At 49.9% G+C, this 22932-nt stretch overlaps 1 protein-coding gene across 4 annotated transcripts in view; it reads left to right on the forward strand.

The window, feature by feature from the left end:
* The first annotated feature begins 253 nt into the window (after positions 1-253).
* TMPRSS4 (transmembrane serine protease 4) overlaps positions 254-22932 on the forward strand; it is a 41377-nt gene continuing 18698 nt past the window's right edge. The window contains exons 1-3 of one of the 4 annotated variants that reach the window (XM_043900281.1): positions 254-554; positions 18705-18738; positions 21277-21390. In XM_043900281.1, the coding sequence (XP_043756216.1) occupies positions 522-554; positions 18705-18738; positions 21277-21390 (181 nt within the window). In that variant the 5' untranslated portion in view covers positions 254-521. Of the gene's footprint in view, positions 555-18704; positions 18739-21276; positions 21391-22932 lie in introns of those variants that run through there. The other 3 variants (XM_043900272.1, XM_043900291.1, XM_043900299.1) reach the window with 3 other exon arrangements.

Below are 22932 nucleotides of genomic sequence, written 5' to 3' on the forward strand. Positions count from 1 at the left end.
TCTGTCATCCCACTCCCCGCAATCGCAAACACAGCACCCACGCAGGGAGAAGTCAGTCATCTAGAAGAGATAGAGAGAGAGAGATGGCCTTCTAACATCACCGACAGCCAACACCCAGTCGGGTGGAAGCCATTCAGGCGGGAAAGCCTTTACGACATCTAGGTGTGTCACCTGTTCTGAGGCTGAAGGGCCCAGGAATGATTTCAGGTGTTGTTCCAGCCCCTAAGACAGGTGTCGGGTTACAAAACATAATCATTCCAGTTTGGCAACTTCACCTGTAGGATTGCTTTAATCGACCTGCCCCACACTCCCCAAATCACTCCTGGAAGACGGCAGTGGGAGGCTCGTGCCAGCTACTCCAGGGGATAGAGATGCTAGATGCCGGGAACCACCGAGCCCTGCCCTGCACTTAGGGCTCCTCTGGCCAATGTTGCCTGGGGATCACTGACCTGCCGGCCAGCCAGGGCCCGGTCCTGGGAGACCCTCATCCTCACTTGGGCTGGCGACCTCAGCTCCAAGCCATGGAGGATTCAGAAGATCGAAGAGCCAGGGTGGTAAGTGTGGGGGCTCCAAGGACTGGGGGAGGGAGGGTCTCCCCTCTTCAGGCAACCTAAGAGGTCATCAGCTCACAATTTTGCAACACCTTCCAGGTGAAAAAAGAGGTCCCACCTAAGTCATCCCGGTCCCCACCTGCCCTCTCCTCCCTCCAACAGCCAAGCCAGGGCTATCCTTTCAGCTCTGCCCTCCTAAATCCTGCCTCTCTCCCACCCAAGGTCTCCTGGCTTGTTGGCTGGAGACTGGCACCACCTTTTCAATGGCAAGGGGCTGTTTTGACACAATGGTGGCCCTCTGCCTCCTCTTTGGGGAAACTGACTCATTTCTTGTTAAAGAAAACAGTAGGGTGCTGCCTTAGAACAATCTAGGGTGCTGTGGAGATCTACTTGTCTCTTTTTTTGGCTCTGCCTGCTCTCCTCCTCCTCTGAACACTGAGAGCTTCTCCACGGTCTTGGGGTGAAGAGTATCAATCCCATTTTTCAGAGAGGATAACTGAGGACTGGGAGGGGAGGAGGTGGAACCCAGGGAATCTTCCTTCTCTGATTGTTGGACAAGATGCCGCAGTTGCCAACAACCAGCATGAAAACAAAGGGGAGGGGAAGGGGGAGCACTGTGTCTGGGGAGAAAGGGGTGACCTGCTAAGGCCCCTCAGGTGCTGGTCTCCTGACTCTCGAGCACTTCCCATGACACTCCTCTGGACTGTCTGGCAACACTCTGGCCCCAGGGCTGGGGTAGCCAGGGCCAGGAAGGGCTTGAAGCGGCTCGCCACTTTACTCTGTAATTCAGCCAGGATCGAAGCACACCCTCCAGTGTCCCATCCCTAGATACCCAGCTTGCGTGCAGGGAAGCTCCATCCTGCCGGGGCTCTCAGAATGGAGGAGGGAGCGGTACCAACCTGCCTGAGTGTCAGCCGCTTCTTGGTGTCATTTGCAGCTACATAGAAGGAGGCAGTTTTTTGTTTTATAGTTTTACTTATTTACTTTGGCTGCACCAGGTCTTCATTGATGCTTGGGCTTTTTTCTACTTATGGTAAGCAGTATCTACTCTTCATTGCCGTGCACAGGTTTCTCAATGCATTGGCTTCTCTTGTGGAATGTGGGCACATGGGCTCAGAAGTTGCGGTTCCCAGGCTCTAGAGCACAAGTTCAACAGTTGTGGCACACAGGCTTAGTTGCTCCACGGCATGTGGGATCGTCCCAGACCAGGGATCAAACCTGCATTGGCAGGTGGATTCTTTACCACTGAGCCACCAGGAAAGTCCCAGGAGGCAGTTTTGATGGCAGATTGCTGGGGCACTACCTGTAGAGTCAAAGGTCACATGGCCAGCTCCTTTGTGAGCTTATCAGGCTCGAGACTTTGAGACTCACTGTCTCCTTCTATAAAACAGAAATATTATCCACACCACCCCCTAGGTATACACACAGGGTTAGCCTAGGGATATATGAGAATAGCCTCTGTAAACCAGGGACCCCTGTGCAGAAGTCAGGACTTTATGACTAAATAGAACTTGCTCCAGGGAATGGCAGATTAGGGGGCATGGCCAACACTGACCCTCCGCTGCCCTGGGCAGGAGCTGGGTGCTCACTGCTGTGTGAACAAGCTGGGGCAGCTGAACACACTGGGGAGGAGGGGCCAAGCCTGGGGCCCCAAAGGCCAGGCAACAGTGAGGCCATAGTCCAGGATGGCACCCAGAGAGCTTCCAGTCCCTGAGCTAACCATTAAACCACCGTGCCTCATAACCTGTTATTTCCTCTAATGAGGCCCAGACAGCTATAGCTCCCAGCCCTGGGAGAGATGAGACAGCCTTCCCTCCTCCTCCCACACCCCAGGGCCACTCCCTGGGCCAGGTCCTACACTGTGGCTTTGTCTTCATAATGGTGCTCCCTCAAACCTATTCAACCAGGTGTGCGTGTGCCAGCAAGACAGGAGCTAGGGAGGGACAGGGCCCTGGGCAGAGGTCTGAGCCTCGGCCCTCAAGGGGAGCATATCCCTTGTTATCTGATACCTACAGCAGAGCGCTGGAGGGAAGCCTGGGATGGGGGGACTAGCTGACCTTGTCTTAACTGGTTACTGCCCACGAGGCCCCAGTACACTATGAGTCACAGGAGTAGAGGGCGCAATACTTGAGGTCAGTTCAACCCTCGGGCTACCCTGGAGAAAGCAGGTCTTCCTTGCCTCTCCTCCTTGACTTGCCACTGGTACAGGCCCAGAGATTTCTGGGCTTGGTGGGACTCAGGAAAGTGGCCAGTCAGTGGGCAACCTGCTGGCAGCGGGGGTCAGGGAGCATGGGTGGGGTCCACTTCAAAGAGAGGCTGAGTCCAGGAGCCCACTCAGTCCTTGTGGCACCTTCCTGGCTGGTAGACAGAAGAGGTGGGCCATGCAAAGACCCAAGAGAGCAAGACAGGAAAAGAAGGGCCAGGCGCCCTCCTGTTCTCCAGGCCCCCCACCTGCTGTGACCGCTAAAGTAGCTGCACCCTTTCAACTGCCATTTAATCAGCCCCTCCTACCGGCCAGCCTCCAGACGGCTGGAAGTGGGGCAAGAGGGTACAATGCCTGGGTTCTGGCCTGGAGGTGCTCGAATCCAGAGGAAGGGCGGCTCCTTAAGCAAAGGATCCTAAGGCAGTGTGAGCAATCCAAGAACCAGAGGAGGTGCGAAGTACCAGTGGAGCAGAGAAGGCAGCAGATTCTCTCTAGGAGTGGCCGGGGAGTTGTCCCAGAAGAGACAGTACTTGCACTTGACCTTGAAGCAGGCTTTCTCCAGGCAGGAGGAAGTGCATGTGAGTAGCAGAAAGCATGGCAGTGTGGAGGCAAGGGGGCGGGGCGGTGGCTGGAGCAAAGGGCGCAGGCGCAGTGAGCACAGAGGACAAAGCTGGGGTCTGGGCCCCTCGGGGTGTCATACAGGCTCTCCATGGAGATCAGGTTCAGGGTCCCCACCCTGCCCTGGAGCTCAGCGGGGGTCTGGGCCAGGGTGAAGTCCCAGCAACGGCTGGGGGCTCATGCTTCAGGTTGAGCCACCCCCAGAACCTGGAACAGCCCTACCTCGTTCCAAGAAATGGGTGCGTGCCTTCTCTGTGCCCACACTAGACTCACCGGTGACAGAGCAGAGGTGGGCCCCGCGCTCACGGAGCTCAGTGTCTAGAGCACGTGCAGGGCAGGAAGGGGGTGATGGTTATCAACAATCTCACCAGCTCCTGTTTCACTAACAACTGAGTATCACAGGATGTGATGAGACACACGGAAGCTGCCAGAGCCAGACCAGGGCGTGGGCCTTGCGAGAGGTCAGCGGAGGCCAAGGGCTGCATAGGAGCTGGGATGTGGGGAGATGGGCCATGCCAGGTGGAGGGAACAGCGGGCTCGAACGTGGACGTATAGCCCCAGGCCCTCTTCTGTCTCCAGCCCTGGGGGTAGAGCTCTGTGCCTGGGTTACCAGGATGTGGAGAAGTGGTTTAGAAGCCAGGCCTGGTCCGTACCCCCGGCCTCTCCCTCACCCTCTCTGCCCCCACTCTGTGCCACTGAGACCCCAGTGGTCATCTGCAGCAAACACCCTTCACTTCCAGCCTGTGCCCTTGAAAAAGACTGAGAAACTCTGAGAAGCTAAACGTGGGAAGTGAGGAGAGACTAGTTCAGGACAGAGGGGGAACATGGAAGAAACCAAAAACAGGGCTCTGGACAAACTTTTCTGAAGCCCAGAACTAACCCAGAATAGCCGGAGACAGATGTTCTCAGGCCTGAAAATCTTGGCAGGCCTCTCAGAATTCTTCAGCTTACCTCCCCTCACTCTTCCTTCTTACTCAGATAAAAACATCTGCCTCTATAAAGCACCTCAAATGCCCGAGCAATGATCCACCCCAACAGTGATTCCCCAAAACCTGAAATGCATTCATCTGCCACATTATTTTACAAACATCAGAGTTACTACCAGACTGTGAGCTTTGAGAGGAGGGTCTGTGTCTCTATTATTATTTTTATTTATTTTTGGCTGTGCTGGGTCTTCACTGCTGCATGGGCTTTTCTCTAGTTGTAGTGAGCAGGGGCTACTCTCTAGCTGTGGTGCGCAGGCTTCTCATTGCTTTTCTTACCGCGGAGCACAGGCTCTAGGGCTCACAGGCTTCAGTAACTGCGGCCCGTGGGCTCAGTAGTTGCGACTCCCAGGCTCCAGAGCACAGGCTCCAGTGTTGTGGTGCATGGGATTAGCTGCTCCACAGCATGTGGGGTCTTCCTGGGCCAGGGATCAAACCTGCCTTGTTTCCTGCATTGGCAAGTGGATTCTTTATCAGTGTAAAGAAGCCTGGGTCTGTGTCTTTTCCATCTTTTTAGCCCCAAACCTAGCACAGGACCTAGCACAGAATAGGCACCTGATATATGTTTGCTAACGAAGGACAAATAAATGACCAAAAACTGGAACCCCTGTAACTAGCAGTTTGATTTATCTGACACTGAAAACAAGATTAGCCAAGTCTGAATGGAAAAGATCCCAGATGCCACCAGAGGTGTTCCCCAGCTGTTTTCATCCCAGATGGGGCTGGGGTGAGGCCTGAGCCCACCTGGAAATCCCAGTGATAAGAAAGAGAGAGTTTCAGCAGAGCCAATGTGGCAATCCCCCTGCGACATGATTAACTCCACCTCACAGCCTGCAGCTCTGTCACAATCACAGCAGAGAAATTCATAAACAAGATTTAAGACTCAAAACCGCAATACCTCTCTCCACTTCTCCCTCCCAGAGCAGCTTCCAGCTTCCTGGCATAATCCAATGCAACTGGAAACTCTCACAGGGTAGCAGGAGAAAGAAACACTTGAGGAAGAGGGCAAGAGGCTGCGATGGCACCCGTTCAGGGGTGGGCACACGTCCAGGGGTGTCAGCAGTGTCTTCCGTCACAAAATGCGCAGCACACCGGTCTGGCAGGTGCTCTGCCTGCTGGTGTGGCTGATGCTTTAGGCATTTCCTACAGTCAATTTCTTCCTGTATAACATGCATGCATGCATTCAGCATGTGCTTCCTTGAGCATACAGTATGTACTATTCAAGGGCAAGACACGGTGGGAGATTCAGAGAAGAATATCCAAAATCTAAGCTCATATGCTCCATATGCTCTCTATGGATGGAATGCTGCTGCTGCTAAGTCGCTTCAGTCATGTCCGACTCTGCTGTACGACCCCATAGATGGCAGCCCACCAGGCTCCTCTGTCCCTGGGATTCTCCAGGCAAGAATACTGGAGTGGGTTGCCATCTCCTTCTCCTAGAGGCAGGGAAAACTACTTCCCCCCATCTCAGGCAGAGCAGGGCATCTGTTCACCCATGGACGTGAAACAGAAAGGGAACAATGTAGCTGAGGTCACCCCACCTTACCTTCATTCCATTCCCACCCTGACACTGGGGACTACATGCATGATCATGCCTCGGATCCCCAGAGAAGAGGGTCCTGCCAGGGTGCTGGAGGACCTACCCTGGTGAGCAAGAATCCCTGATGCTCTAAAGAGAATAGTAACAATAGAAGCTGCATCTCATCTCCACCTGAACACAGCAAGAGCAGCATTTTGTGGCTTGAGAAGCACATTCATATCCAGAATCTCCCTAAATCCTTTTTTTAACATGTATTTATTTGGCTGCACTGGGGCTTAGTTGCAACATGTGAATTCTCAGTTGCAGCATGTGGGCTCTGGTTCCCTGACCAGGAATCAAAATGGAGTCTTAGCCACTGGATCGCCAGGAAAGTCCCAAGAATCTCTCTGCCTCTTACCCCAGCTCTCTGAGATGTAGTGATCCTCCTTGTACAGATGAGGAGACTGAGACTCAAAGAGCTCAAGTGACTTGAGCAGAATCATTTAGCCAAGAGGAGTCAGGGCTGGGACTCTAAGCTCTGGGAGTTTGGGATCCAGTGCCCTGCTTTTCCTTCCTGCCATCCCATCTCCTCGAAGATGTGGACCCATAAGACCTGAACTTAAACTAGAAACTGTAAGACCAGAGGGCCCCAGTTTCCTATCTAGAAGCTGATAAATATTATAATAAAGTATGCATTTAGGGAAGACTGCATCAGCTGGTATCATCAAATGGAATAAAGACAATGTCATTTCTGCAAGGAGACTGCATTCCTTGCTAAGCTACTAAAGGTCACTAAGGAAGAAGGAAAACACATGGACACAAGGAACCAGTGGGCATAATTAACTCAGACTTTCAAGAAGGCCTAAAACAGGTTTCATGCCTGATGCTACCTAGGAGAAAAGCAAGTTACTATGAGATCACTAAGGACAGAAAATTGATTTAAAGAGAATGTTATGAATAAATCAGCAATAGGACTAGTCTTATCTGGCAAGGAGGTAACAGAAGTTCCTTATTAACAGCAAACTCTTCAGAATCACAGGCCCTAAGGAAAGGACTTTAGAGGTCTTCCATATAAGTGTTTTCTCCAAATTTGGTTCAGCCTCAGAGCCCTTGGCCCCTCTGAAATCTAATATAGAACCCCATGTGGAAAACAGAAAAAACCAGAGCTGCAGTATTTGAAAGAACTGTGACCCCCATCCACTCCTTCCCTGCCTCTCTCCTGCTGCAGCAACCTCTGGGGGCTCCACCAAATCCCCCCAGGATTCCCCAGAGCACGTCACTGGCCTTGCCTTTGTCTAGAGTGGAAATCTTCATGATTCAGCTTCTACTCATAGTCCTTCTGTGGTTCATAACAATCTTCCCTTTGCCAAGAGAAAGCCATCTTTATGTAACTTTCCCCATTTGTCCTCAATATCCTTTTTGCCTCCACTTTGAGATGGTCCTATACATTTTTTAAACTTTTATTTATTTTTTATTTTTGGCTGCACTGGGTCTTGATTGTGCAGGCTTTCTCTAGTTGTGGTGAGCAGGGGCTACTCTCTAGTTGTGGTAGATGAGCTTCTCATTGCAGTGGCTTCTCTTGTTGCAGAGCATGGGCTCAGGGTGCATGGGCTTCAATAGTTGCAGCTCTTGGGCTCTAGAGCACAGGTTCAATAGAGAAACACAGGCTTAGTTTCCCTATGGCATGTGGAATCTTCCCGGACCAAGGATCAAATTAGTGTCCCCTGCATTGGCAGGACGATTCTTAGCCACTGGGGAAGTCCAGCCCTACATATTTTAAAGGACCACATCTGTGCTACCTGAAATCTTCACTCTCTGGCTACTGCATCCTCCAATCTTTGTTCATGGAAAGATCACATACATCCCATGACATCACTTCAGGTCCCCTAACTGCCCTGGTTATTCTACCCCCAGGGCACCCTCATCCTTCAATTCTTTTCCTGAAGTCAGAACCGTTGACCTGATGAAACCATAAAATAGCTACCATTTGCTCCTCTCCTATTAAACACATGCTAGACCCTCTACTAGACTTTCTCATTAATAATTAATGATATTTTAGTATCTGTTATGTCAAGCCCTTCCTAGGTTCTATATTAATATTGTGAATTATTAATTTAAGTAATACAATATATACTCCATGGGCACAAGGATTTTGCCTACTTGTTCATTGCTCTATCTCCAGTCCCAGAACAGTGTCTTACTGAATAGACAAAGTATTACTGCTGTTGTTATTGTTATTATTAATATTTATTGCAGTCCTACTATGTAACAGGCAATGTGCTATTTGCTATGCATATTTTGGTCTCATTAAGAGGAAGACACTGAATCTCTATCTCTATCTATGTCTCTGTCTCTCACTCTCTCTCACACACACGCACACACACATACACACACATCCTTGAGGCCCCGAGGGGTTAAATAACTTGATTGAGGCCCGTGCTCCATCCATCCGGTATGAAACAGTCTCCCCTAGAAAATGGCAGCCCAGAAAGGAGAAACTTCACCAAGCGCTCCCAGTGTCATCTGAGTCGGCAGGAAAGCAGGGGGCTTCCTTGGTTCAATGGTAAAGAATCCGCCTGCTAATGCAGGAGACTTGGATTCAATCTCTGAGTCAGGAAGATCCCCTGGAGAAGGAAATGGTAACCCACTCCAGTGTTCTTGCCTGGGGAATCTCACGGACAGAGGAGCCTGGCGGGCTGCAGTCCATGGGGCCACAAGAAAGTCAGACACCACTGAGGGACTGAACAATAACAATGGGAACGCAGGAAAGGAGCTTCACGTTGCACAACTGCAAAGTAATAGATGCAGAGCAGCCACGGAAGCAGCGCTGAAGCGCCGTTTACAGGATGGCGAGCTCAGGGTTCATGGGCAGAGATCCCGGAATCACTACAGACTTCAGCCAGGAGATGGCAGCTCTTTGCTGCAGCAGCCAAACCGGCCCACTAGAAGCTGGTTTTCCCGTGCAGAGCCACCTCCAGACCCTCCTCCAATGCTGTGGGGAGTCCTGCTCCCCAAGCCTCCAGGGTATGTTGGAGGGGTGAATTTTCACGTCAGGAAGATCCCCTGAAGAAGGGAATGGCTACCCACTCCAGTATTCCTGCCTGGAGAATCCCATGGACAGAGAAGCCTGGTAGGCTACAGTCCATGGCGTCGCAAAGAGTCACACATGAATGAGTGCCTGAACAACAATTTCTCTGCACATCAAAGCACCATGTGCATCATCTCAGTTCATCCTCACCAACAACCCTGTGAAATAGATCATATTCTCCCCATTTTACAGATGAGGAAACAAAAAGACTGAGTAACTTGCTCAGGATCACATGGTCAGTAAGGGGCAGAACTAGATTCAGGCCAGTGCTCCTGACTCAGAGTTCAGAGGGCACAAGAGCAGAGACACCCCTCCTCACCACAAACACCCACAAACACCAAGTGAGGGGGACCAGGAGCAAGTCTGCATGACCGTGAGAAGACCAGATGGGGGTTCCTGTGAGCTTGAAACGGTGCATCGAAACTGGCAGGTAAAGTACCTGATGGAAACTTCCTCACTGTCAGGTTTTATCAGAGTAAGTTTTATCACACCTGAGTTCCAAAGGAAGAAACTCCATCCAGAAGATGTTAAATGATTTACCTAAGGTAAATAGTAGCTAAAAAAAAGAGCTCCGCAGGTAAAAAGAAGAGTCAGATTTTATAACACCAAAGTCCCTCGTCCCTCCCTACCATTTCTCTCCCTGTTAAAGTTTAAAGGACAATTCAGGACAAGCAAAGGGAGTATGATTTTTCAAAGACCATATAAACTTTGTGGGGTTCTTGTATCAACGTCAGCCTGCATCACGGATGGCCGTTCCTTAGTTCAGGTAAATTGCAAGGTTTAGAGAACACTGCCAAGCTTTGAGATCCATCAGCTCTTCCCAAAGGCAAACCCCTAAGGGTCCCTGTCAGTCTGGGTGGCCTGCCTCCTGACGGCTCTCCTGTCCCCTTCAGCCTCTGCGTGGGCATTGGCTCAGGGGTGCAAAGGTGGGGACACCTTCCTTCCCATCACACCCTGCAGGGAAGGGCAAGTGGGCTGGATGGAGCCACTATCAGAAAGCAAACTGAATAAAGTAGAATTGCTAAGAGAACTCAGAGAGGCTGCCAAGAAGGGGCTGCTCCTCCTGAGGCCAAAGGATGGCCCTCAGGTGGGATTTGTAGGAGCGACAGGTAACAGCAACATCAGCTGGAGGCAAGGGCTCTGCATTGGGGAACCCCAGCTTCCTTCAGTTTGACTCAACTCAACAGGCATGTACTAATACCTCACGCCAGCCCTTTACAATGTCCAGCCGTGTGACCTGGGCCGAGTAGCACAGTGCCTCTGTACCTCAGTTTCCTCGCTTGTAAGCCAGGAATTGTCACACCTTTGCCCTCTCCCCTGGCCCTACCTGGAGTTGAGAGCTATGCCTGAACACAAAGGCTGATTCTTAATTGATGGCAGTGAGCAGCAGGCTGGCCACAGGATAATGGCAGATCACCCGACACCTCCCTTCCACCCCAGGCCCTACCCTTGAGCCATTATATGCTGGGATGGGGCCAAGGTGTTCAGCTCAAGTTGCCAACAGGTTAGCATCTATGTGGCTTAGAACAAGACAAAATGGTTTTGAATGTAGCAACTGAGGTTGGTCCAAAGGAAAGCATGCTGCCATAAGGACATCTCTGCCCAAGGCAGAGCGAGCAAGAGTATATCCAGAGGCCCCTCCTTGCCAGGGGATACCCACCTGTGCATGGCCAGGGCTGGGAGGCTCTGCCTGGACACAGGCTCTAACAGTTCAGAAGATACTTGAAAGCCAGCATGATATGTCATCTCTGAGAACCTTCCATGTACTCAGGGTTGCTGCTTCCCAGCCAGGCTTGTCTTAGGACACTCACACCCTCCTCTCTTGACTCGTGATCCCTCAGCCCCACTCACAGCCACCCTCCACCCTCCTTACCTTACCTGTCATGGCGGAGGCACCCAAGAGAGAGGGTACTCGCTTCAGCCTGCCAAAGGCATCAGACCGCGGATGGACAGCATGTAACTGCTTGCTGTCAGGTTGGGAGTGAGATGCAGGTTCATGGGTCAGAACTGTGTGAGGCCCCTCAGAGCAGCCCCTGAGCCAGCCGATGGCCGAGCCCCACTCTGCAGGCTGACTGGGAGCAGCCTCTGGGTCCCCTGGCTCACCCAGAGAACTTCCCCCCCGCTCCCCTGGGGGTCCCCCCTCCCTACTGTATCACCAGCTGCCTTACCTTACCTAAGCTGTATCACCTTAGCAACCTAGCTGCCACCTGCCAGAGTCCCAGAGGACCTGTATATCCTATCACCTAGCAACAGCAGCATCCCTGCTCTAGGTTTTCCCAGAGAGACCATGGGAAGCCAGGGCTTCAGACCCCGTGGGAGCCTGAAGCTGCCACAGACCAGATCAAGGCCAGAAAGCTCCTTTCTGTAGACCTCTGCTTTTCTCCCTTCTTCTACACCCCAGTCAGCCAACTCTGCCCCTACCAACTTATTTCTGGAATAAGGAATGAAGAGATAGCATTACAGAAAAGAAGAGAGAAATGAGGTCCAAGGGCAGGCTGCTTGGCAAAGAAAGCACACCAAGGAGCTGACCAGGCTTTCTGGCCTCTGTGAGCAGTTGCTTCCTCTTTGCCTCATTGTTAGCCTGGTGGTGCCCATTTCATTTTGCGATTAGGTACCCTCTTCTCTGCTTCATCATCTCTGAAAGAGAGCTCCCAGTTACTGAAGGGATCTTGAGGTTCAGGGAGGTTGAGAATGCCCAAGCTCACCCAGCAAGTCAGGGCAAGATGAGAACTCATACTCCCCCAACTGGGTCTTTGTCTTTCCTACAGTACACTTAATCCTCGCCCCCATTTAAAAACAAGAGCTGCCTTATGTTTGATTCATCATGTCTGTGCTGGAGGGGAAACAGCTGAGATAGTTATCTGTGATTTGGAGCTGAGCTAAATACAACCAGGAGTTTCTTGGGATCTAAAACAGCAGGGACTTGAGGGGAAGGGATAGTTAGGGAGTTTGGGATGGACATGCACACACTGCTGTATTTAAAACAGATAACCAATAAGGACCTACTGTCTAGCACAGGAAACTCTGCTCAATGTTATGTGGCAGCCTGGATGGGAGAGGATGGATACACGTATATGAATGGCTGAGTCCCTTTGCTGTCCGCCTGAAACTATCACATTGTTTATCGGCTGTACCCCAGTGGAAAACTAAAAGTTAAAAAAAATAGTAAAGCAGCAATGGCTGAGATGAATAAAGGAAAGAAAGTAAATAAAATAAAGGTAAATAAAGGAAGGAGAGCAGGTGATAAAGGTGCAAAGCTAAAAGAACAGAGGGAAGAAGGTGTAGTAAATCAATAAAGCTCCTGCCAGGTGCCAAGCACTGCAGTAGGCCCTTTCCTTAACTCAGTCTAGGAGGAAGGTTTTCTCACCCCTGTTCATGGATAATTTAGCAGAGTCAAGAACCATGCAGAGGTGGGTTTGCCTCCAGACTGAGGAAGGGCTGAGGAGATGCTGGGAGTAAGTTCTACATGTTGATTACATGCTAATTATACGCAACTAGACCTCATTGCAGGGGAGTAGAGAATCAGAAGGATCCAGTACCAGTTGACAACAACCAAACAGGTTCCTGAAACAGTGGGGAAATGAAAACAACAGTCCACCAAGTCCAAGAGGCTGGCCTCAAGGGCTGGATCTGTTACTTGCTCTGGGGCCATAGTGGCCACTCAATCTACAGGAGTCTGGGTTTTCTCTTGTATAAAGTGGGGATAACTTCTCAGGGTTGTTGTGAGAGTATTTAATCCTCGTGGCATTTATGAAAAACATGTAACAATACCCAACTGCAGAATAAGTTGTTCTGCCTCCATATTCGGGTCTTAGGTTGATGTCTTTCTGACACCAATTGAGGAACAAAGTAAGAAAATTCTCTGAGAGAATCAGGCAGTAGGCAGTAACGTAATGTTTTCCAGTCAAATAACTTCCACCCACCCCCCACCTCCCTCCAGCTCATGCCCTCCAGTCTCTGGGGCCCTAGGGATTCTTGCCCTTTCGTTTCACTCCACACGGCAAGAGCCTTATTCCAGGATGAGCCCTGGGTCAGACACCGGTTGGGCTGGCCCCGTGAGTCAGGGCTCTACTGGCAGACTAAGTCAATAAGGCAGGTGACCCCCCCCCCCCCAGCAGCCGCAACCAAAAGAGGAAGGCCAACGCCTTTGCATGAGCAGGGCTGGGCCTGGGCTGTGGCAGTTGTGGCCAGAGGCTGAGTTCAAGCTGAGGATAAACAGAGACGCCTCCAGCAAAGCGGAAGGAAGCACAGCTGGGCTTTGGTGGCCTCCCAGCCCCCTTCCCTCTACCAACTCCAAGGCAAGACACTCCCCCTGCCTGGAGGGTTTTCTCCTTGGAAAACAAGGGAGTCACCTGAGATGGTGTCCAGAGACCCTTTCAGCCGTGGGCACTGTGATCATGTGGGGATCCACCACAATGTTGGGGGCAGGCCAGATCCCAGGATCTAATCTGGTCCCCACATCTCTCAGCTCCCCCCTCCCTGCTTCCCTCCACTCAGGATTCATTTTGGATGAAAAGGCAATGCAGCTGCTGAGTCCCCATCTTTATCCTGCTCGGGAAAGTCATTGGCATTGATTTTCCTCAGCTGCCATTTGTAGGCCTAAAACGCACCTACCTTCCTACCCACTCTCCCCAATGCCCTTGACCGTCAGCAGCTGCCCTTGCCAGAAGTTTAGTAATCCACCATCTCTGATTTCTGTGCTGGAGATGTTTGCCAGAGAGGCTTCAAGTAAAACCAGAGACTGAGCCACTAACTGAAGAACTCTGGCAGCATAAGAGTAGCAGGGACTTCCCAGGAGGTTCACCTTCCAATGCAGAGGGTGCAGGTTCGATCCCTAGTCAGGGAGTTAAGATCCCACATGCCTTGGGGCCAAAAAAACAAAACATAAAACAGATGCAATATTGTAACAGATGCAATATTGTAACAAATTCAATAAAGACTTTAAAAATGATCCACATCAAAAAAAAAAACACACCTTTTTTTTACAAAAAAAGGTGGGGGGGAATCAGAGCAGAACATCAGGAGGATGGGAGTTTAACACCTTGAACCTCTCAGCAGAGCCAGGCGGCTGCATTTTTCTTTTCTCTTTGGCCCTTGGGTACTCGGCCCTGGATAAATCATAATCCTTGATTTAAGGTATTTTTTCACTGTTGGCCCATGCAGGGCTCACTGTGCACAGCTCACAGCCTAGTTTCAGTAACATAATAAGTCTCCATAAACCTACCACTCAAAACAAAAGCTAGGATTTAGCAATAACCCTCATCTAATCAGGAAATCTTGCTGAGGTAGGTGGGCAAGTCTCTTTTGTTTATTAATTCAACAAATCTTAGTTGTACATCTTTGATAGGCCAGAAAGGGTGCTAGAATCAACCTGAATCCCATGTTCATAATTTCCTTGCTTTTTTTGGAAAAGATTCTGTGTTCTACGAAATCTTCTGGGAGTTAATTTTTCCTTTAATATGAAATTGCTCAAGCCATTCGTATTACTTTGTGGCAGTATAGTTTGTGTGTTTTGATGGCAGCATAATATTCTATTGTGTGAATTAACAGCCAGCTTCTTCAAGGCTAGCTTGGGACTGAGCCCTGAAACTGCAATCTTTTCCTTAATTTTTTCATTCAGCAAAGATTTATTAAATACCCACAATGTGTCAGGCATTGTAGGAGACACCAGGGGTGCAGTCATGACCAAAACAACCGCAGCCTCTATTGTTCTAGTTTGCAGGCTTTTCTTCCCATTTTTCTTTTGTTTTCTAAAAGGTATGGCTTTTTTTGTATAATGACCACTATTCAGTTGATAGCGACAGAAAGCATATTAGCCAGGGATACTGAGGTCACTTCAGTTCAGAGATGAGGAATTCAAGGTCCCAGCAAGTACAGACTGAAAGCCTCTTTTGTTCCTTCTCTCTCTCAGCTTCTGGCACAATCCTGGACCCACCAAAGGCAAACAGTCATTATTTGTTGAAATAATAAACAAAAGAGACTCGACCTACCTACTTCAACCAATGCAGACATTTATGTGCAGGCAGACTCTGTGAAAAAGAAGGAATTGACAGGGGACTGGCCACTAACTGGATGTTCTTGATACTCCTCCAAACTGCCCCTTCCATAGCCTTCCACATCTCAGCATATACCCTCTTGCCTGTTCACTAAAAACCCAAAAGCATGCAATCTATTAGTAAGGCCTATTGCCTTTAGGCCCTGGAGGAGGGCATGGAAATCCACTCCATATTCTTGCCTGGAGAATCCCCATGGACAGAGGAGCCTGGTGGGATACAGGCCATGAGGTCTCAAAGAGTCAGACATGAGTGAGCGACCAAGCACACATTACCTTCAGGGGCTTCCCAGGTGGCGCAGTGGTAAAGAATCTGCCTGCCAACACAGGAGACACAAGAAACTCAGGTCAACTCGGGTTCAATCCCTGGATCAGGAAGAGCCCCTGGAGGAGGAAATTGCAACCCAGTCCAGTATTCTTGCCTGGAATACTGAATACTGAACACTTCCACTGGAATACAGTGGAGCCTGATGGGGCTACAGTCCAGGGGGTTGCAAAAAGTCAGACTTGACGGAGCGACTGAACACACACACACATTGCCTTTATCTTCGAAGCACAGTTGAATCTCTCACCAACTGTCTATTTATCCCTCCTTGCTGTAGCCACACCGATCTCCATTCTCTTCCTCCAGCACCAAGCTTATTCCTGCCTGCCTGGCAACTTCCAGTCACTCAAATCTCAGACCAGAGCTTCCTCCAGCACCAAGCTTATTCCTGCCTGCCTGGCAACTTCCGGTCATTCAAGCCTCAGACCAGAGGCCCTCCCTAAGCTGATCACTTCCCTAGATCTCCCATTCTCAGCACACAGCCGGGCACTGTCTCCCATCACCCACATTACTCTCCACATAGTACCCAACTCTCTCTGGGTTTACCTGTTGATGGTCGGCTCTCCCCTGCCCTCCCCTACTCTCCCCCCACTCCCCCACCCCCTCCTCACCCCAGGATACAAGCTTCTCAAGAGCAGGGCCCCGCATATCTTGTTTGGTACTTCTCCCATCCTTCCGTAATGATTTCTCATTTGTCTTTAAATCCGCAGCTCCCAGAGCAGTGCACAGGCCCTCAACAAATGTTTGTTTAATACTTAGCTATTGAACCACTCTGGTTATCAGACAAGTGTTATTTCTTTTCACCTTTGTATTTGACTGAATTAGACAAAGGAATTTTGTAGACCGTTACTTGCTGATTGTGTGTAGATTACTGTTGGTAACATCACCTGACTCTGTAGCTACCAAAACTGAGGGAGTCACCAGATTTGTTCTCATCTTCATCCTGGAATGTAGATACTGATGCAGGCCCTGGTGATGGTGGAGGAGAGACGGCCCAGAAGGAACTACAGTACAGAGCCCAGAAATTTAGCAGTCATTTACTGGGCCTCTACTAGGTACAAGCCAGATGCAAAGCACGGAGGGCACAAAGGCAATAACAAATAGAGACCACCCGACTGGAGAGTTCCCAGGGTAGAGTCCTGAGCCAAGCGTCCGGAGGCACAGGGTGGAAGGGCCGGGAAGGAAGCCGTTCTGTGAACCAGGCACTTCCCACTGGATATCTCACAGCAGCACTTTGATGCAGGTATCATTTTCCCCACTCTACCGAGGGAACGCCTGAAGCTCAGAGAGGTTAAGTATCCTGCCCAAAGGCTCACAGTTAATAGGAGGCAGAGCCCCTGTTCCAACTCGGTCCCTGCAGAGCCTTGACCATCTCTGCTGCATCCCTCAGCTGCCCATGGCCTACTGCCCCCACAGGGCAAAGCCAGGCACAGTCCCCACAGCAGACCACAGAGTTGAGGAAGAAAGGAATAAGCTCCTTCTCCCAATGACTGTGCCTGCCATGGGAGCAGGCAGCTCCCAGGGACCCCACAATTTCTAATCTAGATCACCCACCCAGGCATTAGAAGAGTCCCTCTCAATCCCCAGTGGGACTCGGGAAATTCCAGCTGGAAATGGCCAGGGACCTGCAGCTTTCCCACCTGCTCTGGAATGGCTGTGACCTCAGCCAGTGGGCAGGTGAGCCCGAGGGTGGAGACCTAGATCTCACCCTGCCCAGGGACTCCAGGTCATGTGCTGGACAAGGAAAAGGAAGAAAGAAAAGAGAGTTCACAGGACGCACATGAACTTAGGCAGCACCCTCCCCTAGCCTCTGCCTTACAGGAAAGGGTGCAAGTACTTTGCATGAGAATCTTTGTGTATGTATTTTTATGTGTGTTGACAAGACTACACTAGAAAAAATAGTGTCCTGGTTGCTTTTTGTTTCTGTCTGTTTATTCTATTGAGTATAATATATGTTCAGTAAACTACTCAAATCTAAAATGTACAGTTCAATGAATTTTGACCCATGGGGGCTCAGTGGTAAAGAATTCACCTGCTGTGCAAGAGACTCAGGTTCAGTCTCTGGGTCAGAAAGATGTTCTGGAAAATAAACTGGCAACCCACTCCAGTATTCTTGTGTGTGAAATCCCATGGACAGAGAGCCTGGCAGGCTACAGTCCATGTGGTTGCAAAAGAGTTGGACACAACTTAGTGGCTGAACAACAATATACCCCAATGTAACCAATGCTTAGATCAAGATCCAGTTTTCCAACGTTCCAAAAGGCTCCATTGTGCTCCTTCCAATAACCCTCATTATAATCACTATTATGATTTCTATCACCATGGATTACCTTTACCTTATAATCATATATATGAAATAATACTCTTTTGTGTCTATAGTTTCTTTTTTTATTATTATTATGTCTTTGAGATTACTCCATGTGTCATTGCATTTTGCACTAGTTTATTCTTGTCTATTGCTGAATTATATTCCATTATATGAATATACCACAATTTACATATCTATTCCACCAGAGATTGATTTTTGGGTATAGTATAAAGACATATACAGGTATTTTGCTGAACAGATGTACTCATTTCTCTTGGCCCTAATTCTTGGCCATAGAATCATAGAAGAGTCATTTGTTTAGCTTTAGAAAACTCAACTAAACCTTTTCCCAAGATATTTGTACCAACTTACACTCACGGCAGCAGTGTGTGAGATTTCCAACTGCTCCACATTCTCATCAACATTTGTTATTGTCAGGCTTTTTAATTTTAGCCACTCTGGTGTCTGTGTAGACATGGATCGTTATGGTTTGAATTTACATTGGCCTGGAATTCCCCGGTGGTCCAGTGGTTAGGACTCTGCACTTTCAGTGCCAAGAGCCTAGGTTCAACTCCCGGTCAGAGAACTAAGATCCCACAAGCCGTGTGGCATGGTAAAAATAATAATAATAATTTACATTAGGCTGATGAGTGATGATATCAAGCATCTTTTGGCACTTAATTGGCCATGGAAGTATCTCCTTTTTGAAGTGTTTGTTCAAGTTTCTATAGAAACATATCATCCATAAAAGTAGACAAATGATTGACAAAAACAGAGAAGAAAGCAAAATCATCTCAGAAACTCAGTAAAACACACAACAGCCCAGCAGCCAGTTGCTTCTATAACTGATAACTAGTTGCTACAAATAGCAAACCTGCTGTACCAGGTCATTTGAATACATAACTGATTTTTATATTTTGAACCAATTATTCATATATCATGGACTTAGACTTAACTGGGAAAAGAGAATGTAGGTAAAAGCCCTTCCCTCAGCTCATAGCCCCAGACTAAGAGACTCCCTCGCTTAACTCACTGACTGTTTTTCCTTCAATTACAGGACCCTGAGGTCAATCAACCCCTGAACAGCCTCGGTAAGCTCAGGTCTGGCCTTCCTTTGTCTACCTCAGCCTCAGTCAGTTACCAAGTAGACACTAAACCCCTCTCGCAGGACCCTCACCACCACCTCCAAGTGCTAAATGCTACGGGAGACACCCATCCATCATTCAACAAACATTTATTGAGCAAGTGCCATCTCCAGGATTCATTCTATTAATATAAGTAGGAGGCACAGTCTCTGGGGAAATAGGACCAACAAACCTAAAACCCCATAGCACTGATTCTCTAATTCACTCATTCAGTTCCTCATTCTCTCATTCCTTCAACAATACTGTGAGAGCCTGCATGGGCCAGGCCCTGGACTGGACACTGAGCTACAGTGTAAATACAACAGCTAATGCCCCTGCCCTCATGCAGTTTACAGTCTGACCATGCTGCCGAGGAACAACCTGAACAAAAGTGTTTTCACTAGTAAAATAGAAAATGGGAGGGACTTCCCTGGCGGTCCAGTGGTTAAATCTCCACACTTCCACTGCAGGGGATGCCGGTTTGATCCCTGGTCTGGGAACTAAGATCCCACATGCCATGCAGTGCAGCCAAAAAAAATTTTAATTAAATTGTAAAAAGTAAAATAAAAGCAAAAAATAGCATATAAAATGAAAATAGCAGTATTTGCCTGACTTACAGCAGGAAAAAGGAGTTAATAGATAAAGTCTTCCCAAATATGGAGGGATTTTTTTTTCCTCTTGTTCCATTTCCTTAAATTATTGATACCTATGCCTGATAGCCTGGATCAGCAAAAAAAGTGAGCAGAGAACAAATATTAATATGACAGGTTCATAAGGAAATGACCAAACCCACTCACTTTGACAGCTTATTATTTCAGGGTCGTGGGTTAATAAAGATCACAAACAATACAATCTTCAGCAGGTAAAATGATGCCTAATTTCTACTTTGCAACTTAACATATCAATATTCCATGGTATCCCCAAAGAACACCAGACATACAAGTGCCCCATCACCTGAGTAAGCCTGGAAACTGCCAAACCAGGAAACAATTAAGGGAGCCCGGGAGGGAGAAATCAGTGCCAAGTGAAGATTCCGAGGTTAAGAATGATAACAGGTTGTGCAAGGACCAGGGACTGAACCTGCTCATGTGGAATGGGATCTGGCGAGGACTAGCAATGGGAATTCATCTGAATGACTGGGAGAGGGAGGCCAAATTACACTGGATTTGAAAGCCCAGAGAAGAGTGTGGTCCAGTCATGGAAGTTGTGGGGAGCCTTTGTAAGTTCTGGAGAGGGACATGATAGGATGAAAGCAAAGTATTGGGAAGCTCTGCCTAGCAGCAGATGGCCAGACAGGCTGAAGGAAGGAACTCAGGCAGGCAGGGAGGCTGTTCATAGGTCAGTGGGTTGGTTAACTTTATAAACAGTAAACTTTATAGACAATAAACCAGGAAAACCCTTCCCTTCATGATGATGTTCTCCATGAGAACATCAGCAAGGCAGAGACACTGGGCCCTGGACAAGGGAACTCATCAAAGAATTCCCAATAAGTCATTCACTTCTGGGAAAACCAGCCAACCTTGTATCCCCAGAGGTAAGTGCTCAATGAAGAAATTGCACATGAATGAAGAAACAAAATGTCTCCATGTCCACGGCCACAGGAAAGAGGACAGTTTTGAACACTCACTGCTGGAACTTGATAAACACCCCCCACTAACATTATTAATAACTTACTCTGTTGCCAGGTGGCATTAGTGGTAAAGAATCTGCCTGCCAATGCAGGAGACATTAAGAGACGCGGGTTCAATCCCTGGGTCAAGAAGATCCCCTGGAGGAGGGCTTAGCAACCTACTCCAGTATTCTTGCCTGAGCAATCCCATGGACAGAGGAGCCTGGCGGGCTACAGTCCGTGGGGTCACAAAGACTTGGACACGACTGAGCCCGTAAGCACACTGGACCGGACCAGCACGTGCTGTGCTGGCAGCCCCTGCACACCTGGGGCTTAGAGTCTCAGGAAAGAGGATGCGTGCGCACGTGCTCAGTCGTGTCCGGCTCTTGACAACCCTGTGGACTGCAGCCGGCCAGGCTCCTCTGTCCATGGGATTCTCCAGGCCAGAACACTGGAGTGGGTTGCCATGCCCTCCTCCAGGGGATCTTCCCAACTCAGGGATGGAACCCCGTCTCTTAACGTCTCCTGCATTGACAGGCAGGCTCTTTACCACTGGAACCACTTGGGAAGCCCAGGAAAGAGGTCACATGACAGGAAAGGGAAAGGGGATGGGCCTCTCCTGGGGCAGACGCAGGTCAGACTGGACAAGGTAAAACATCCTAGGACAAGCTGTCATGACAAAGGGAAGGCGGGAGGAGCCCTGGGAAAGACAAGCCCAGGTAAGTGAAAGGAGGTGGGGGTCCACGCAGTGAGGAAGCTGAGCCTAGTCTGCAAGAATAACCCCAGCGCCAAATAAAACTGTCCCCAAAGTTTTCCCGGGGCCAGAGGGTGGGGAGGCTGTAGGCCTTGACAGGGGCAGCCTCCGAAGGTTGACTGCTCTTTCCCTCCCTCTACAGACGTCACCCCCCTGCGCAAATCCCGCACCCCGCTGGAGACCTTCAAAAAAATGAGGATCCCGATCATCGCAGCAGTGCTGAGCCTGGCAACCATCGTCGTGGTGGCCATCCTCAGTAAGTCCCAGCCCCCACCCGGCCTCCAACCTCACCCCAGCAAAGGGTAGCTCCCACCCACCCCTCCCCTGCCCTCACCTCCCAGCGCTGCCTGCCCTTCCCCCCACCCCACCCCAGCAGAGTCAAGGGGAGGTGGTGTGCATATAGGTTGGAATCCACCCCTGCTTTGAAAGAAGCCTTCCTCTCTGAGTGGAGGGGAGATGAACTCCGCCCCCATCTATCCCAGATGGATTCTGTCCCAGATGATTCCTTCTGCCGGGAAAGCACACTTTGCACCAGTTATAAACCCACTCAGGCAATTTGCGCAGCAGCCATGCCCCCAGCCTCCTCCTTCCCGGGTCTGCAGACTGAGAGCTGGGTGAATTCTGGCAGCTCTGGGGCTGGAGGAGCAGAGCACGTCTGCTTGTGGGGAGGGGGAGAAGGAAGGGGCATTAGGGAAGATGCCCAGGAGGGCAGCGCCTTGCCCCGCCTTGAGCTCTGGCTTCACCATGGCTGGAGCCTAAGACCCAGTGTGATCCAGGCAGGCCACTCTGGGGCAAAAGATGAGTGAATCAAGCAAGCCCTGTTTCCCAGAGCCTGTCCCTCTCAGCCTCCCCCGCACCCCATCCTATGACTGAGCCCTCACCTCCACCCCCCACCATAGCCAAGCAGGCTACTGACCACAGATTTCACCCAGGAAGTAGGGCCAAGAGGACCTGACTAGGACTCAAGACACCTGGGATGGGGATCCCGGTGCTGCTCCTTCTTGGTGCTGTGTGACCTTGAGTAAGTCTCCCAACCTCTCTTAACCTCAGTTGCCTCGCCTGTAAAATATCCCATCTTCATCATAGCGATATCAGAGAACCAATGAGGTAGTGTGTGTAAAGTACTTGGATTAAAAACTAGGCTGTGAAAAGTGGAGGTCATCACGCAGTGTGTAGGGCTGAGACCAAGGCCATGTGTTTGCTCACCAGGCCAGGAGGGCTTTCCAGGAGCCTAGAGCAGCCTCCGCCTCATCAGAGGACACTCAGAGCTCATCTGGTCCAACCCCTCAGTCTCCACTTGGGCACTGAGAGAGAAGAGGGGTGTGGCAGTTGAGGGGCCGGGACAGACAATCAGGCCCCCAACTGAGTAGGTCCATTTCCATCTCATGGCGGTGGAAATGCAGATCCAAAACATAAGCATCACCCATCCTGAGTGTCCCACTGGGACATGAGATGCAGATAAACCTAAACCCTTTTGACCTTGGCTGGCCCAAGAGTGGTGGTGGGCATCAGCAGATTTGTTGTCCTAAGTCTATTTGGCTCAAACTAACAGTAAGATGAGCTTACCTTCTCTGACCAGGTGCCCCGACATAGTGGAGAGAGCAGACAGGGCCAGGTTCAGGGTGAGCCAGGGCAGGTACTAATACATGATTTAGAGTCGGGCTTTCCTTGTCCCAGAAGGTCCTGAGTGACTTCCAGCCCGGGGCCCCCAGGGTCTGCAACCAGAAGCAGTAACCTGAACTCCCCTCCTGGGCTGGGCTCCATCAACATTTGGTTTCTGGGGGCTCAACTGGGTACA

This window comes from Cervus elaphus, chromosome 1 (assembly GCF_910594005.1).
Source record: "Cervus elaphus chromosome 1, mCerEla1.1, whole genome shotgun sequence".
Lineage (NCBI taxonomy): Eukaryota > Metazoa > Chordata > Mammalia > Artiodactyla > Cervidae > Cervus > Cervus elaphus.